General features: G+C 43.7%; 1 protein-coding gene across 5 annotated transcripts in view; it reads left to right on the top strand.

Annotated features, from left to right (window-relative positions):
• Nucleotides 1-19,033, top strand: part of SH3PXD2B (SH3 and PX domains 2B) — a 128,486-nt gene that overhangs the window by 70,533 nt on the left and 38,920 nt on the right. For all 5 annotated transcript variants that reach the window (XM_088661842.1, XM_088661843.1, XM_035105293.3 and 2 more), the window contains 2 exons: nucleotides 307-383; nucleotides 7,974-8,065. In XM_088661842.1, the coding sequence (XP_088517968.1) occupies nucleotides 307-383; nucleotides 7,974-8,065 (169 nt within the window). The remainder of the gene's footprint in view (nucleotides 1-306; nucleotides 384-7,973; nucleotides 8,066-19,033) is intronic.

Here is a 19,033-nt window from a genome sequence, read left to right on the forward strand (position 1 = left end):
AAAGGACTACTGTGATTTATATTTTAGAATACTGTATCCACAATCCCTGATAGAATGAATGGCCAGCAATCTAAAATCACAGCTGTGAATGAAATTATTTTCATGGGATTATGTTAACGTGATTTGCGTCTCCCAGTGTAACATTTGCATTGCCATGTGTCTGAATGCCCTTATGGGATATGTCTGTGCTTGAGCCGCTGAATAAAGATAGCAATCAAGGAGTTCTTTGAGAAGTGAGGTTCTAATGAGCTAGAGGATTACCCAAACAAGCAGTGACTGGCATTGTTCTTGTCTCTCCTTCCGTAGGCAAGATCCTCTTCCGCCGAAGCCACATCCGTGACGTTGCCATCAAGCGTCTTATACCCATTGATGAGTACTGCAAGGTGAGTGGCGTTTTCTTCCAAGTTTTGTGCTGATTGTTGAGTTACCGTACATTGTTTGCAGCTGGTTCCAGTGCAGCAGCCTTCCCTGCTCTAGTAACCTCCAGGTGTTTTGGACTACAATTTCCATCATACTCGTGGTCATGCTGGCTGGGGCTGTTGGGGTGCTGTAGTCCCAAACATCTGGAGGGCACCAGGCTACACAGTAAGTCACCTTTTCTGTTTTGTCTTATTATATGCTACCATAGCTTGTGTTAATGCATTTTCACTTGAGTAAGAACTCAGCAACGATGACCTTAAATGTCTCTTACTCTGCAGACTTACCCACAGAGTAGCTTTGCTGACATAATGAAGCACTTTGGACATTTACAGTGCACTACACAAATGCTTAATAACAGTGCTCTTTTCTAGGAAAAGAATATGCTGGTACTCACCATGATCCCCCCTTTTTCTCTCCCTCACACTCTCCTGTCCCCCCTCAATTAATTGAAGCCCCACTTTGTGCCCCCCTCTCACTTCTTTAACCTCCCCCCCCACCTTGCCCTGTCTGCTCTTCAAATCCACCCAGCTTCCTGCCCTCCTGCGTACCATTGAGTCCCATCAGAAAAAAAGTAGCGCTTACTAAGATTAATAAATGTTGCCATTTTTTGTTATTTGGAAAAATTCCTTTTCATGCCAAGTGTCAACTGCTCTCGTTGTTGCTTGAAGATGATGGCTTTGTTAGTAAACAGCCTCCCTCCGTCAAATGAAAGCAACCGCCTTTAATGGTTTCAAAGTGAAAATTGGTGTGTTAGATTAGCCCAGTGTTTCTCAACCTTTTTTGGGCCAAGGCACACTTGTTCCATGAAAAAAATCACGAGGCACACCACCATTAAAAAAGTTAAAAAATTTAACTCTGTGCCGCCCTATATTGACTATATAATTATGACTGTAAGAAACACTTGCCAATTGCTGTGTTGGTTGCAATCTCCTGTAATAAGGCTTCACAAGCCGCTGATTTCTCTGCCAGCACAATCCTTTGCTCAGCAAGTTTCAGGTTGAGCTCATCCAGCCAGCTTCTTTAAGTTTGTCTAAAACCACCCTCCCGTGGTGGTGGCTGTTGAGAACTGCGCTCGCCCCGCGCCGTGACCCGGCCGGCTTCCTTTCTGGCGGGTAAGTGTTGTTAATTGGCGGCCGCCAGGCACGTGACAATGCAAATCGCCCTTCTCGTCGCGGCACGTCGCGGCACACCAGCCAGCGTCTCGCGGCACACTAGTGTGCCGTGGAACAGCGGTTGAGAAACGCTGGATTGGCCTACTCTCCTTTAGAAATAGCTTAGTTCAAATGGAATCTCACTTGAAAATTATTCAGACTGCCTCCTTCAATCCCATTATACTAGCCATTAGAAAAGAGATGCTTCTCAGTTTAGTATAGCTACCTCTTTGTGTCAGAAGGAAATAAGAAGCACCTATGGGACAGGGGTGTGCACGTGTGGCTAGTGCAGGAACACATATAAATGTTTTAAATTAAAACACAAAGAAATGGCACAGTTCTGCAGGGATGGAATTGGTAGGGCTTGCCATGTATAAAAAGCAATTTGTTTTTGATACTAGGGGCTGATGGGATGGAAAAGTCAAAAGTCTGCATTGGATTCTGCAGAAGGGAAGTGGTCATAGGGATGCTTATGCCAGAAAAAAGCACAGTGTGCATTGCCCCATATTTCTGGGGAATATACCCCAGTGGTCGTTCAATTTATATAATATCACTAATAAAAATTATATTACAACTGTTTCTTATATTGAATTCTCTAGGTTTTTAACCTTTTGAAGTTAGAAATGCATTAAGTAATTAGGATATCATTATCTTCCCTTTTTCGCTTCTAAAATCTGGGGATGTCTCTTTGACATTGTGTGTGTGTGTGTATGCTTGTTTTGTTTTATCATATGTGTTTTTTTTGTGTTGAGGTTGCTCTTTGTAGTAAAATGTGTGTGAAATACATGTATGTGTATATACACTTTTCATTCATTCAGCTTCTGATAGGCTTGTTCCTCTTGTCACGGAATAGGTTAAAATATACCCAAATAGGGACACCTGTGTACACACACATTTGATTTTAAAGAGGAAGTCCATAGGTGATGAGGCAGCAGCTGGCTCCTACAAAACAATGCTATTGATCACATTAAATTTAACAAATCCATTTGACTTTATATCATCTATAATGTTGTAGATGTGATCTAAACGCCTTAGTATTTCTTTCTTTTAGTTAATGATAACCAGGTAACAAAGACTGCACTCTTAGCCTTCCAACAGCTGACACTTAACTTTGTATTTGCTAATAGGGAAGGGTGGGTGTGGAGTAGGCTCACACAAGGAAGCCTGGCTTGCCATGATATGGACACCACTCTAGCAGTACAACTTATCTGCTGCTGTTTTTCCATGCTTTTCATAAGGGAAACCACCACGGGGAGGAAAATTGTATTCCAACTGAGCACAGATAAATAAATCACAGAGATGACTGTGGTTTGTGGATATACAGCAAATGCTGAGCGTTACAAGAATTAATTGCGACCACATCCTTTTCAGAAGCTGCATAAGCAACAATCATTCCACTTCTCTTCTTTGCTTGCTTGGGAAAGGAGGGGAAAGCATCATTTCCCAGTACAACCTTTCAGAATCATAGAAATGTAGAGTTGCGCAGGACCCTGAGGGTCATCAAGTCCAACCCCTGCAGTGCAGGAATCTCAGTTAGATTATACATGACAGATAGCTATTCAATCTCTGCTTACAAACCTCCAAGGGAGAAGAGTTCAGCACCTCTCTTGGGAGTCCGTTGAACAACTCTTATTTTCAAAAAGTTATTCCTGGTGTTTAGTTAGAATCTCCTTTCTTGTAACTTGAATCCATTGGTTTGTGTCCTAGCCTCCGGAGCAAAACATGGGTTCAGGTGATCAGGACACTTGCTTTGTTTTTTAAATACCGGTACACTCACACACAAAATCGTCTCGTGGGTGGGGCGGGCGGGCACACACCTCTTAACAGGTCAGCTATGACCAGGAGTTCTATGGAGGTATGTGTGAGTGGGCTGGTTGAGAATGGATGGCTTTCTCTTTCTTTCTCCTCCACCAGCCTGTTTGTTTTGCATGCTGGCTGCAGAAAAATGGAAGCTCATTCCTCAGTCCTTTTTCCTGGTACACCAGCCTGTTTTATAGGAAGCAATTCCCACCTGTTAAGACACTAGTCCACTGCACTTCCATGCTCTCACGATGATTTCTAACATGTGGATCCACAATATATAATGAGTACTAAATTGAAATACATAAAACACACAAAAATAACTTCACTAAACAAAGAGAACTAGCAGTATCAAAACTGCAAACAACATTTGTTCCAATAAGAATGAAATCCGGTGACTAAAACTAATGCAGCTGCATATTTTTGTTGGTGGGATTTTGTTGTTGCTGCTGCTGCTGTTTTGTATCTTCATTTTTAGATCTTATTATGATTCATGATTCATGTGGCAATTGTTCAGTTTGGTTGTGTACCTTTTACTTATTATTCATGACTACTTTTGTTACATTTGTAATTTTGTAAACCTTTTAATATTGTAAGCTGCCTGGAGCATGGTTTTAACTGCAGTATAGTGGCATACAGATAAAGTGTTGGTGATATACACCAACCCAATAAAATCCTTAAAAAGGCAAGTGTGGGGCAGGAAGGCCAGTAAAAGACTTTCTTCCAGTTGGGCCACAGGATCATAGTCCAGGATTCTTTGCTGAAGTAATTACCTCATAAGGAACAAAATGTTTGGGTCTCTTACCACACACATCACAAAAGTCGTGACACTTCCCAAATCATCAATCTTCTGAGTAGGTTCTGAGGAATTTAGGGAGCGGCAGCCGAACTCCCACATCAGTGACATGAACATCTACTGTCGTTTCTGTTCATTGTACAAAATTCATGCCTTGGAAGGCTTTAGTCAAACATAGAAGAGGAATAGACATGTATCCCAACTCCTGCCTGTTCTTCTTCTTTCCCAGCATTGTATGCCCCTTCCTTTACTTTGCCAGATATTGTATGATCTCATAGGAGAAAAGGAAATAGACACCATAATAGCCCTGCCTAAATTTGTTAGCCCCATAACTAAGGGGTACTGATCCATGCTAACCTTTTGGTTTAAGCTAACAAAAAAGTACAAATAGTCATAGTAGCTATGATATGAATGCAAACTGTGCATTACATTCTGCAGTGAACAGAAGCTACTACAAACTGACATAATAAACTGCTATAATACAGTACTGGTATCTGAAGAAGTGTGCATGCACACGAAAGCTCATACCAATAACAAACTTAGTTGGTCTCTAAGGTGCTACTGGAAGGATTTTTTTTATTTTGTTCAACTACGACAGACCAACACGGCTACCTACCTGTTGCTATAATACTGATCACATTAGATACTGTGGTTTTGGAGTCCTGCCCAAACAATAAATTATGGATATTTTTACAAACCAGCCCCAGTTTCATCAGTATTTCTTAAGTGGTAAATGTTGAAGCCCAAGGAGGGGTGCATGCCACCCCCAAAAGGCCACAGCAGTTTTAGATACGTCACAACTTTGGGAAGACGTTTAATTAGCCTGCTCCTTATGAGGTAACCATCTTGGCTTGGACTCTTGATCTATAACCTTGCAAAGCAAGAAGAGAGTAGCCATTTCACATTTCCCAAAGCTTTACTTGAACTGAGCCCTTCCTTACATGAGGAGTTGTTGATAAATTTGGGAGAGCAGATATTTCTTGAGATCAAAGAACTGATTTCAGAGTTTTAAAATCACAAGTATTTGTGGAGTCTGGTGAAGATTAAGCAAAATGTTTTATTCTAAATTATCTTACTGCTTCACATCACATTTATTGATAAGAGAGGCAGGTTGGATTTGTAAAAAGTACGGTAATTTTAACAATGGTTTGCAGCGTGGTTATGTAAGCATGTTAGATGTGAAACACTTTAAATGTGAATATCAGGCAATTCTCTGACTCCTCTCTTGCGCCATTAGAGGAAGAGAATACAATATTATGTGAATGAAAATACTGTGCAGCCCAAATGATCACAATATAAAAAGTAGTTGCTGTTTGTCAGGATTCTTATGAACCCTTGGTACTTAGTAGGTCACTTTTTCTTGGGGAGCATAGATTGAGGAATGAGAGATGAAGTATTGAGGAGGATAGTATATCAAGACACAAAAAATGGATCAGTTTGTTGATAGACTGCCAGACATGGGAATAATTTGTGTCAAAGCAGAAATAACTCAACTTGTGGTGAATAATAAGCAGAGGGTTATTTTGTCACCTGCTGCTGATGAAGAATGGTGAAATGCTGAGGAACTTCATTTTGAAAAAAACCCACAGAGATAATGTTGATTATAGTAAAACCTTCAGTTCTCTAATTTCAGTCAGCAAACTCTTAGGTTGAATGCCGTCCTTAAACATTTTGCAGATCTTGCTCTGCATCATTTCCCTGATTTATCCAACACCTGTAGACAGAAGGGGGAAAGTAAGTGTTCTGGGCTCTGGTCCAAAAGAAACACTGATATTCCAAGTACTGTCCCCTCAAGTTACTGCAGAGACAATTAGGTTATTGGTTTTTAGCTGAAATCTCACCTCCAGAATCAGTTAGGCTGCAGGAACCTTTTCTGAGTGTAGGGGAAAATAAAAGGTGCATCTAGGTTAAGGTTACCAGACTTCCCCATTGCCCGGGGACAGTCCCCGGATTTACGAATCAGTCCCCTGACAAAATCCATCTATTTAGTAGGAAGTTGAAAAGTGTCCCCGGAGTCATTGAAAAAAAACAAAAACCTGGTTACATTAATCTAGGTAACAACTGCTTTCCAAATTGTGTCTTATGCCACACAAAAATTGGGAAAGGTTTTTCTGAGTGTGAAGCCCCTCTTCTGTTACGAAAGCAATGTGCTGTTGTGAGTAGTAAATGAACAGGGGCACTTCTGCTGTGACTGGCATGTGTCTCTAACAAGAATCATATTATTCCCATAGTGTGTTTTATTAAAGCCACTCCCCCTTACCTAGATTTTCAAAATTTGGCTTAGGAAAAAAGTGACCATATAAACCCTGGAATTATGCTGCTAACATCCAGTTTTGAAAACCAGACCTACTTCTTGGAAGATGGGGAAATGGCAGAGAGTGAGAGGCCAATGTCATTCAACAGGATTGACATGCTGTTTGTGGAAGCTCTGAAGAGGTCTGGATTTCAGTTGGATGTGACAGAGGCTTGGTGGTGGACCCTTGGGATATTTAGGAACATTAAGATGACACACTAGCTTCCTTCCAAAGCATTGAAATTAATTTTGAGGCACTGATACACTGTTTGTTTGTTTGTTTGTTTGTTTGATGCTCTGTAAATGGCCCTCTGATTTTTAGCAAGCAGTTAATGGCATTGCAGACAATATAAACCAGCCTTCTGCAACCTGTAGCTCTCCAGAAATGGTGGGTCCCCCAACTCCCATCAGTCCCAACCAGCATGACTAGTGGTCAAGGAGGATGGAGCTTGCAGTCCAACAGCATCTGGAGGGCACCAGATGTGGGAAGGCTGATAGAAACTGATCAGTTTCTGTAGCATTATGGGCCACTCAAGGTCTCTTCATGCCATCAAGATGCCAAGTGATAGGTGGTGGTGTTTAAGGTAGGGTAAACAACAGTGTGATCAGTTCCCCATCTAACTGGTTGGCTTTGCACTCAAGAACAGTGGGATGGTAGAAAGGCCACAATCTCCAAACAGTGTTAAAATAAATTAAGCAGCTTAGTTCAGGAATTGACTGAGCTCTGGATCAAACTGAGAAAGTTTGAATCTCGCCTCTGCTGGGGCCTTAGGTGGGCCATCCTCGGCCCCTGCCCCTCATCTCAGAAACAGGGACACAACACAAGAATCCTGTAAAGCAGGTCAGTAAGGATGGGCTACAAGATCATGGTTGCAAAATGCCTTAAACATTCTTAAGCCCTGTACATCAGTTACATGAGTATCAGTTGTGGTATTAAAAAGCATGCAATCTCTAAATAATTTTTCATAGTTCAGGATTGGGAAATATTAGAGTTATGCCACTTCTCCTTCATCCCATCACTAAAATATCCAGCAGTGGTCCATAAAACTTACACCACAAGGCTCTTCACAGTATGTGCAATAGTAATTGTGATCACAAAGAACTTTGCTTGGTAAATGCAGTAACTCTATATAAATAGAAGTGCAGGCTCTAAGCAATGCATGAGAAATGTAGATTTATTGTGCTCAAAAAAAATTACACATGAAATCCAGTGCTTTAGTTGCAAAAAGTGCTAGGACACTGCTGCTGGCTTTTCTTTTCTTTTTTTACATCTGTTGAATGGCTGTAAACAGGGATTGTAGTGATTTACTTATTTAATAATAATAATAAAATCAGAATCTGTACTTGGAAATTAAAGTTCCAGGAAAACTTTTGCTATGGAGTATCACAGTGGATAGAGAATGTGCCTGGATTTTCTAGCTGAACTAGGCACAGATTGTCTCATGTTCACACACTTAACAATTGGCAGACCAGCTCTTCATTTTCCAAATGTGTGTCTTGTTTTGTTTTTCAGGCTCTGATTCAGCTGCCACCATATATCTCTCAGTGCGATGAAGTTCTTCAGTTCTTTGAGACAAGACCAGAAGACTTAAATCCCCCCAAAGAGTAAGTTTGTTATAAGTAGCTTACACAGCTGCATTTCAGAAATGTTGAGAGAGAGAGAGAGAGAGAGAGAGAGAGAGAGAGAGAGAGAGAGAGAGAGAGACATATGTAGCCAATGAACAACCCTGTTCCTTTAAAAAAAAGACAGCAGTATTTGTGTTTCATATTTCCCAGAGTACAAAAACCTCACACATCAGGTATGCGGTCACATAACATCAATGAACATATACTGGTAGTACAGATATCAGATTAAAAAACACTATTAAAGAATGAATGAAACAGCTCAAAGATAAGTTAATAATGAAAAAATGGGAAAACTAGAAGATCAAAGAAACATGCAGCCTATGTTGTATACTGAAGTTTAAGAAAACAAAACTTATAGAATCATAGTGGGAAGAGACCTTGAGAATCCTCTAGTCCAGCCCCTGCAATACAGCAATATGCAGATACCATATGGGTATCAAACTTGCAACCTTGGCATTATCAGCATCCAACTCTAACCAAGTGAGCTATCCAGTGTTTAAGTTACCAAATTCAGGGGTGGGGAACCTCCAACACGTGAGCCTAGACTTGCCAGCACTCCCCATTTGGCCTTCCAGGCTGTTTCAGCCAAGCCATGGAAACCTGAACTACACCTGACATAATATATGGTGTCATGTATAGAGCAGGTTAAGACCTGGCTGAGCTGAGGGGTTTATTGGCACTGGCAATCTGCCAATCAGGGTCACTTGCAAAGCTGTATGCAAAACACTGTGCGTAAGGCTTTGCAAGACCCAATGGTCAGCTGATTGCCCAATCCTGCTGAGCCCATTGAGAAGTGATCCACAAGATCCATGCAAGCAAAAGTGCCACCTGGCATAATGGTGAGATCAGGTGATTGACATGTAGCTCCAGCCCCCTGTCAATACTTGGCCTGTGAGGGGTGGGGGAGGTAAAAATCTGACCTGCTGGCGAGATCCAGTTCCCCACCGCCGATCAAAATAAAGGCAGCTTCATTAAAGAGAGAAGTCACTGCCACTTTGAAATCTGATCTTTTATATCTGTGAGGTCAATTTCTGCAATACATGGGGGAGGTGTGCTCCCTTCATTTACTTGCCACATTTTTTAAAAATGAACTTTTACTATGAAATATGAATACAAAGTCATAAGATGTGGTTATGTGCACACAACCAATGTATATGGATTGTAACTATCATGATTAAATGCAATTTAAAGCATAGCTGGAACTTTTAAGAGCTTGCCTAGAAATTTTTTAAGTGCAACTGGAAACTTTTGACACATAATATGATAGTGAAACTGCTGTGTGCTAGAAACCAAATTCTGTTATAATTATTAACAAAGTTGTGTGAGCCAAGATGCATTCCTTCTATATTCCCCCGTACCAAAATGAATTTAATTGAGTCCTGCACTTCAGCCCAATAAAGGGCAGATTCCCTTATTCAATAATCTGATTATCTTGCTGCCTACCTTCCCTCACCGTAATCATTTGTGTCAGTTTCAACATCCTTATTATTTATTATTTATGTAAAATATTTGTGAATCACCTATAATCCTAGATTCAACAGGTTTACAACAAAATAAAATGCAGAATAGAATACATGCTGGCCACTTGCCTAGATAATTTTAGCTGCTAAGAATAAAGAAAACTGATTTTTACGGGCATACAAAGGATTATCTGTAGCTGTTCTGTTCAGTATCACTGGCCTTTGATCTTTCATAGTAGGATAGTAAACATCATAGGATATATCTATCTGAGTCATTCTCAGAGTAGAGCCATATGACTGATGTGACTTATTTCACCTGATAGGACTTAATTACACACAACCACATAACTTTACAGAAATGCACAGCAAACTGTCAGAGATGCCTTTTTCCACCCAGAGCAATGGAGGTTGCCTAACAGCCTGTAGTGGTTTTTTTTAAAAAAATTAGGAGCAACCCCAAGCAAAATCTGTTTTCCTGTTTCCAGTTTCTTGAGCAATTTATTCTGACAAACAGTAACCACATGTTTGTTTTCCACCCAAAACAAGGAACATCGGCAATCTGTCTCTTTTTTTCCTTGCATGATGCAACACGGTCTTGTGACTATGAGCTGCTTGAGGCCAGAAGCTCTCTTGTTGAGGATTCAGAGCATAAGTATAAGACACCAACCACTATCTCATTTCTGTCTTTGTATGTCAGTGGAGCACGTATTTATGCAAAGATATTGTGCAAGTTGACATGGAGAAATGTGTATTTCAGAGGAATGAGAAGAAAGAGTTCTGTCATTATCTGCGTTAGAACATGGAGTCTTTCAACACTCAAGTTGGCTGCAAAGGGTTGTTCTCTTTCAATACAGGCAGGCTTTATGTTTCCATATGCCTTTGAGTGCATATTGTTATTGCTTTTCCTCTTTGATTTCTCTTGACGTCTTGGCTTGTCATAATTTCTTTTATGACTCCCAGTTAGTTGATTAGATTGGTGCAAGGGCTTACTACCCATTATCTAATAACATGCTGTCAGCCTGTGTTTCCATCCATCCTGCATTTAAGATGTCTTTGCCCATTAACCCTATGTCCCTTTGCTAATTCATCAACTAATGCAATGAACGACATAAGTTGAAGACAGGCCTGCATCATGCATAGCTTCTGCATCATTCTGGAAGTGGCTGTATGCTATGGGCTTTTGTTAAGACCTTTATCGAACCCCAGTGCTCTATACTGTAGACAGGAGGGGTTAGATTTTGAAGAGGCGTTTGTTCAGAGCCTGCCCAGACTTCATTTTTACTGCACGAACAAGACCAAGCCTCAAGTATCTTGCTCCTGGAGTTTGTATGTGCTAGATTTCTCTCTACTGTATGTGGAATTTCTTTTAGATCCCACATGCAGATAAATACTTGCACTAGCCCAAGTTGTTCCTTCCTTCACAGTTTTCTGACATCTGTCTACCTACTCATATTTGGGGACTGGATCTTTGAACCTTCCTTCATTAACCTACTCTTTGATTCCATATGACCTGCCTTACTATATGCTGTCTTATTCATTCCATTGTAATACTAACAATATGCAAAAAATCTACAAGTCCAATATTCAGAGGTGTTGCTGCAACTTGGAATGTCCTTGTGTGGGGAAAACCAAGACCACCTCTCCCTTCAGCAGAAAACCCTCCAAGTAGTCCTCCTTATTGAAACACTTCAAAGCCCATTCAATTCTCCTATGTGGAATTTCTTCTGAAATTGACCAGGAAGCTGAACTACAATGAAGTAGAAATCAAATAGTTCTTTTGCAAAAGTTTGGGGGTGGGGCTTGAGGTGGTTGGAATGAGTAGATTTTTAAAAGAAAATATCCCTTTTGCTTATTTGGGGGAAAGGTGTTCACCTTTATAGATGGAATGGAAAATGTTGCCTGAATTACAAACTTAGGCACAATTTATTTTTTGGGGGGGGGAGAGGTAATTGTACCTCCTTCTTTGTCTTATCCTTTTGCTGTAATAATATTAAATTTAAGATAAGCTAATTGGTACTCACAGAAAACTTGTCACACATTCACAGATAAATCTTTTATACATCTGAGAAGCTAGGATGGATAAATATAATAAACAACAATATTTCTGTTCTTGTGCCTGATAATTACATTAGAGTGAAGCTTAATTTATGCATCCTTGTGTAGTGATTCTCTGAATGGAGTGAGCCTTTTGCTGTTTCCTTTGGCCTTTTGCTAGAAGGATAATAAGAAAGAGGAATTGCCGTTCTGAGTGGCTTAATAGATTCCGCTCGGCTGCCAACAGCAAGCTGCTGTTGTGTCTCAAGGACATCTCTGTTGTGTTTCATGGCCCAGCTGGAATACTCGATGGATATTTATTAGCTACAATTCAAAAAGTTAATTAATAAAAGTCCTTGACTGTCTCCTCTGGAGGGACTGGTATGAACAGTTCTCCCAGTGCTGCACCACGAGATAAACAAACACTTTCTTTGGGACCTTGAATTGGAGCCAGGTCTTGCAATAAAACGAATATGCCTTATCATAAAGTAGCAAATATGTGGTGAGGTGAAGCACACATTATCATGTTGAAAGCCAAATATAGCAATTTTTCTGATAATGGTTTGTTCATATTAAAAACTCCTCCACCTAACAGATTATTCTTCCTGCTTCATTTATGCATTTAGGATCGTAGCCTGATTTCATTCAACTTTTTGGCTAGTTTCCAATTACATTAGATCCAGAGGATTACTTGTACAGGCTCAGTGTTCACATAACACTAAGTCAAAACCATTGCTTACCAGGAATGCACATGTTCCTGAACAGATTCTCATAGCTGGCGCTGCAGTTCTGCATTGTGTGTGCTGCTTCTGTCCTACTTGGAACTAAACCATGGTTTGTCTTCTCTATACAAACCATGGGCTGTAAATCAAGAACATACCTCTTCTCTCCAAGAACTTACATGCTTGTGCATTAGTGCCAAACCATGGTTTGGCTTGGTATAACTTGTGAACCTAGTCAGAGACTGTTGTTCAAAAAAAGAAAAGTAAAAGAAGATTCCAGTTAGTGCTTTAGGCAAACATTTATAGTTGTGTAAGCCTTTGTGGGCTAGAGCAGGGATGGGGAACCCATAGGACTCCTGATGATGACGATAGACTCCAGCTCTCATCATCATCCTTTGCCATTAGCCATGTTGGTTAAGATTGGTCTCATCTGATTGGGTCCAAGGTTGCATGGACAAAGAAGTAAGGCTGCTTGGATGGATCTGTGAAAGTCCCAGGACACGCAGGAACTGAAAGCCTCTTTGTATTCTTTCCATTTCTCATGTTGAAATAGGCTTCCCTCTTTCCCCACTAGTGGCAAAAAGGAGCCCAACAGTGAAGCTGTGAAAGTCTGATGTGTGCGACAAAAAAGCCATTGCTGAGTCAAGGGATTCAGCTGCTAACAGTCCTCATGCTGAGAGCCTTGAGCCTTCCACGCACAGACTCCTAAGTGGCTATTAAGAACAATCTGCTGTGCTCTACCAGAGAGAAGCAACAGACAGGACAGATTAGTCTCTTTTTTGGCTTCTTGTTCTTCCCAGTAACTTGTCTTGGAGACCTGCTTACATCCTTGTCATCTGTGTTCCAGTATTGTTAACAAGGGCTGACCCATTCCTCTTAAAAGGAACACTATAAATATAATACACTGTGAGTTACACCATGGCAGGGAGAAGGAGATGTGAGGTCTTTGTCTGCAGCTACAGATCTGTGGTGGAATGTGCTTGACAGACATTTCTAGTGGCTTATCTAATTTTTGGTGCCTTATCTATAGATCTGCAGGATTGCTGAATAGGAGGCCTCTGGGGGTTGTACATAAAGCCTGCACTTTGATTACACACCATCAGAGCCTTGCCTCTGGAATGGATGTTCAGAATTTCAAACATCCACAGCATTTAAACTCAAAAGATACACAGTGAACTAATTTGTCTAGTCCCTTTGATAAAGCTATTCAAGCTGGTGGTCATCACTAAGTCTTGCAGGAAGGGTGAATTCCATAGTTAACTAGTCTTTCTACATAGGGGAGTTGATCCATCTCCTTGAGCATTTTTGGTTGCCCTTTTCTCAACCTCTCCAGCTGTACAATATCCTTTTGGAGGCGAGGCGACCAGAACGGGACACAGTGTTCCAACATGGAATTCGCCTTTTTCACAGCTGCTTCACAAAGTCAACATCTTTCTTGAACTCTCTTCAAAGGATTGAGTTATTCTCCTTCATACCTGGTTTAAACCATAGCTTGTTCTTTAACCACCTTCCTTGACCTAATCTTTATTTAGTTTCTGCCCTAGAAGAACTGGTTGTTGTAGTAGCACGCTTTAATTAAGGTAGCAATCTAAAACTCTCAGATTCCTTTGTCTTAATCCTTTTGGCTATTGCTTGCAAGTAAGCAATACATTTTAAAAATCCTCTTTCTGCCATCTTTCTTCAAGGCTGCCTCTATGTTTATGTTTGAGTCACTCCAGGGTGGCTTTTGTGCTTCCCTTCCCTGATTCTATGGAACACCAATGTTCACACCGTACACCAGTGCTTGTTTATTTTTATAGTTACAAGACATTTTGAGCCCTGGATGGTGAAAAGTGGGAGTATTGATTTTTAAAATAAATAATAAACACACAAACACATACAGAGTCAGCTGACCTTATTTGCCTGCTGAACCAGGCTCAGTCCTTATTGGTGGCTGTTTTGCAGGTCCCCCCACCCCTTCAGATTTTTTGTTAACCCCCTCCCTCCCCAACGAAAAGTCTGCTGAGTCTAATGCCTTCCTCTTGTGCATAAATGGTGTCATTTTGGCTATAAAAAGAGCCACATTTCATAGAATGAATTTGCTATTGTATAGCATACTTAGCCAAAATGACACCATTTATGCACAAGAGGAAGGCATTAGAGTTTGGATTTGATATCCCGCTTTATCGCTACCCTAAGGAGTCTCAAAGCAGCTAACATTCTCCTTTCCCTTCCTCCCCCACAACAAACACTCTGTGAGGTGAGCAAGGCTGAGAGACTTCAGATAAGTGTGACTAGCCCCAGGTCACCCAGCAGCTGCATGTGGAGGAGCAGGGAATCGAACCTGGTTTACCAGATTACGAGTCCACTACTTTTAACCAGTACACCACACTGGCTCTCAGGGAGGAAGCTGCAGGTTGCTGCAAGCTTACTGCTATTTCCTGACTTGTCTTGAGTGACTGCTCTCAGAGGTGTATCTGATCAGCCCGAGAAGGTCCTGGCAAGAAAATAAAAGTGCAGGCTCCCTTCCCCCTCCTCATCCAGACAGGAGGGATAGCAGAATAGAGATGGAAAGTGATGTGTTACACTTAATACATTTAGCAGACAAGAATAAAAAGCAACAATTTTCAAGGCACTGCAGTTGTACGCTAGACAGGAAGAACTCAGTTGGGTCCCCATTGGAATCTCTGTCTCCCCTGGTGCCCAACAAGCAAAGAAAATGCTTAAGGCTGATACTGTCTTGATTATTATTGCCACTCTGCTGATTGTCTGTTTCATGAGATTCTGATGGGGTTTAGATGTAAGGCCAAACTAATTTGGTGTTATATGTACAAACAAGCCTGAGCCTCTAATGTCTACAACCCATACCATGAGTCCAACCCCCCCCCCTTTCTTTTGGTTCTTAGCAAACGTACATGGCCAGATTCTGGCAAAATGACAAACTGTGTAAACCTTAGTTTGCTCACATGCTTAGGAACCAGGCTCATGCCTGCTTGTGTATGTAATACTGTGGATTCCATATGATTGGCTATCCTTTAGGCTTCTGCCTTTCATATCATGTTTGCTGATCAAGCTGTGGTTGAGCATTATTACATCTTGTCTGAGCTGCTGTCTGTATTGGAGAATCCTCAGACCCAGAACATTTACTTGAATCCATATGTTTTATTGAGTTGCTCTTTGGCCCCTATGTCTGGTTTCTAAGGCTATGAGAGCGGCAGCTGTTTCTCGCCAGCGTCTGTTGCTGGCATCCCTGGAAAGAGGAATGCAGTCTGCAGCACATCCTGTGAACGGTCACAGTTTTCAGTGGTCTTAACATAATTTTGCATAAGAAAAATGCTTTCTGTGATTTGGTGCAGATGCATTGCCCGTGTTCAAATTTAATGCTAAACCTGGTTTAGGATTACACAAATGTGATTCCTGCATTGCATGTGGTTGGACTAGATGATGTGTTGCGTCCCTTCCACCTCTACAAGTCTATGACAGGCAGCCCTCCAGATGTTTTGGCCTAATTCTCATGATCCCTAGCTAACAGGACCAGTGGTCAAGGATGATGAAATGAGTCTAATGAAAGGAAACTTTTCATTAGACACACTTCTGTTGATACCAGTGTGAGGGACAGGGGATATCGCGAAGTCCCTCCCCTCCTGAGTTCAAGCCCATCCCCGAGCACAGGGGAAAGCAGAGAGAGTTCCGATGCCAGTGGGGAAGCAGGAAGTCGGGGCCGAGGCTCAGGCAAGGTAGAGGAGCCAGGGTCCCAGGTGGGACAGGAAGGGGCGAATAAGGGGGGGAGACCCATCCCCCCAACTCCGGAATTACGCAGAAAGAGGAGGGGAAAGAGGATGGGTCTGCCAAAGCTTTTGTGTTGGAGAAAGACGCGCCAAAAGCCATTAGGAGGTTCTGAAACCGACTGACCACATCACTCCGTGTAAATAGCAATGACTTCAGCACTGTAAATACGCAGCACCAATAAAAGAATAAAATGCAGAGCTGCGTAGCGTCGTTACTCTGAAGTAGTCCCCTCCGGCCACTGTGACAGCAACCTCCTAATCCTTTTTTGGGCTACTTTGGAGTTGCCGGGATGAGCGTGTCAGAGGCGGAGAGATGGCGGCAGATCTCGGAGCAAGCCCAGCAAGAACTGCAGCAGCTGTCGCTGCAGGCGCAGGGGGAATTGAAGGCAGCTAAAGAAGAGACTAAGAAGGTCCAGGACGACCGGCTACAACTTGCGGAACAGGTGAGAGCGCTACAGGAAAGAGAGCAGGAATTAAGGGCGGTGGCGGTAGACCTCCAAAACAAGCTGGATGCAGAGAAAAACAAGGCGGGAGGGGCACCCCAAGTCCAAGTGCTGCCAGGAAGGAGAGCCGGGACCCTAGTAAGCAAGTTCAATGGAGACCCGAGGGAATATCAGGGCTTTGAGACTGAGATTGTGTATGCTCTTGAGCTGCACCACGATGAGTTCCCTGATGATGAGCACCGGGTAGCGTTTATTGTGGAGCACCTTACCGGGGCAGCCAGGGAGTGGCTAAGACCGTTAATCGCAACAAAGAATCCTTGCATGAAGAATGTCAAACTTTTTCTAGAAGGTTTGAAAACGATGTATTCGTCCGATAGTCATATGGACCAGACTAAGGAGGAACTTCATAATTTACGCCAAGGAAATATGACAGTTCGCGCGTATTGGGCGAAATTCACCATGCTGGTGCACAGATTGGGGTGGGAACTAGAGTCACCCCCAATGCAAGCGGCGTTCTACTTGGGGTTGCATGAGGAGGTGAAGGATGAGCTCTCGAGAGGTCCAAAGCCCAGTAATATGGATCAGCTGAGCAAAGCGGCTCTGGCGGTGGGGGTGAGACAGGAATCCCGGTGGAGCGACAAGCAAGCAACGCGCGCAAAGCGGGCTTGGTTCCCACGGTCGCAGGAGAAGCCACTCCCCCAACAACCCTTTCAAGCCACGCCTGGGGCCAGCCAGGACCAGGAACCCATGCAGATTGATAGCGCGCGCGCGCGCGGGCTTTTCAAACCCCAGCGGCGCCAAGACGCAAGGAGGGAAGGGGTGGGAATTGCTTTCTCTGCAACTCCCCCCAGCATCTCGTCAGAGACTGCCCACATCGCAGGGAGTGGCAAGGAAAGGCGGGAACGGTTGTGCCCTCCCCCACTGACGCAGCACCACAGCAGGGAAACGGGAAAGCCTGGCTGCAGGAGACAAGGGGCAGCAGCCAGGCACAGTCAGCAGACAACAGCCCCAGCCCACCCACCCGCACAGAGAGGAGCAGAGCCAGCCCACCCCTCCCAGAGCAGGAGTGGTTCTAGAAGTGACGCTCACGCTCCCAAATGGCTATCCCCTGACGGTCCTCGCCCTAATTGACAGTGGTGCCTCAGCCAACTTCTTCTCGAGAAACTTTGCAGAAGAGCACCAGATCCAGCTTCTGCAGCTGGATTTTCCTCTGCACGTGGCAACCATTGACGGCAGAGAGCTGCTGGGAGGGGCCATCACTCATCAACCCCCCCCCATGAGAATGACGGTGGGAAGGCACTCAGAGACACTGGCATTCAACGTCACCACCATCTCAGACCCCCCCATCGTCTTGGGCATGAGCTGGCTGGCGCGCCACGACCCCTCCATCAGTTGGCACCAGAGATGCATCACGTTTGGGTCGGACTTTTGTCTGGAACATTGCATGCAGCACCAACCAGGGGAGGGGCCTCCAGTAGCCACGGTGGCCACCATGCACGTCAAAGGGGGTGAGGCGATACCCAAGCCGTACTGGGACCTGCAGGAGGTCTTCAGCGAAGCGGAGTCCGACCACCTACCCCCGCACAGGCCTTTTGACTGCCAGATCAACCTGGTGCCAGGGGCAACTATACCCCCAGCCAAGCTGTACGCCATGTCGGACCAGGAACTGGAGGATCTGCGCGCTTTCATCGACAAGAACCTCAAGCGGGGGTTCATCAGAGAAAGCAAGGCAGCAGGGGGCAGCCCGGTCTTCTGGGTGGACAAGAAAGACACGCAACAGCGCCGTCTTGTGGTGGATTTTAGACGGCTGAATTCAGTGACAGAGCCAGTGGCTTTCCCCATGCCCAGAGTGGATGATCTCCTGACAGCGGCACGCAGGGGCAAGATTTTCACCAAGCTAGACCTGAGGGGGGCGTACAACTTGATCAGGATCCGGGAAGGCGATGAATGGAAAACCACGATGTTCACGCCTCTGGGCTCTTTTGAATATCTGGTGATGCCCTTCGGGTTGCAAGGGGGCTCAGCGTGCTTCCAGGCCTTCATGCACCACGTCCTGGGGTCCCTCCTCTTCAGGAAATGCTTGGTCTTCCTGGATGACATCCTTATCTATTCCGATGACCCAGTGCAGCATGTGAAAGATGTCAGGGAGGTGTTGCAGCGCCTGAAGGAGAACCACCTGTATGTGAAGCTGGAGAAGTGCAAGTTTCACACCAAGGAGGTGGACTTCCTGGGCTACAAGCTGTCAGACAAGGGGCTGGCGATGGACAAGGACAAGGTGCAGGCCATCCTGGACTGGCACAGCCCCAGGACGCGCAAAGATGCCCAACGCCTACTAGGCTTCGCCAACTTCTACAGGAAGTTCATCAAGAACTTCTCTCGCGTTACGGCTCCCATCACTGACTGCCTGAGAGGCAAGCAGAAGTTCAGGTGGACACCAGAGGCGCAAGCAGCGTTCGAAAGCCTCAAGAGGGTGTTCGCCTCAGACCAGAACCTGTTCCACGTGGTTCAGGACGCGCCCCTA

Source organism: Zootoca vivipara, chromosome 2, assembly GCF_965207765.1.
Source record: "Zootoca vivipara chromosome 2, rZooViv2.hap1.1, whole genome shotgun sequence".
Taxonomy (NCBI): domain Eukaryota; kingdom Metazoa; phylum Chordata; class Lepidosauria; order Squamata; family Lacertidae; genus Zootoca; species Zootoca vivipara.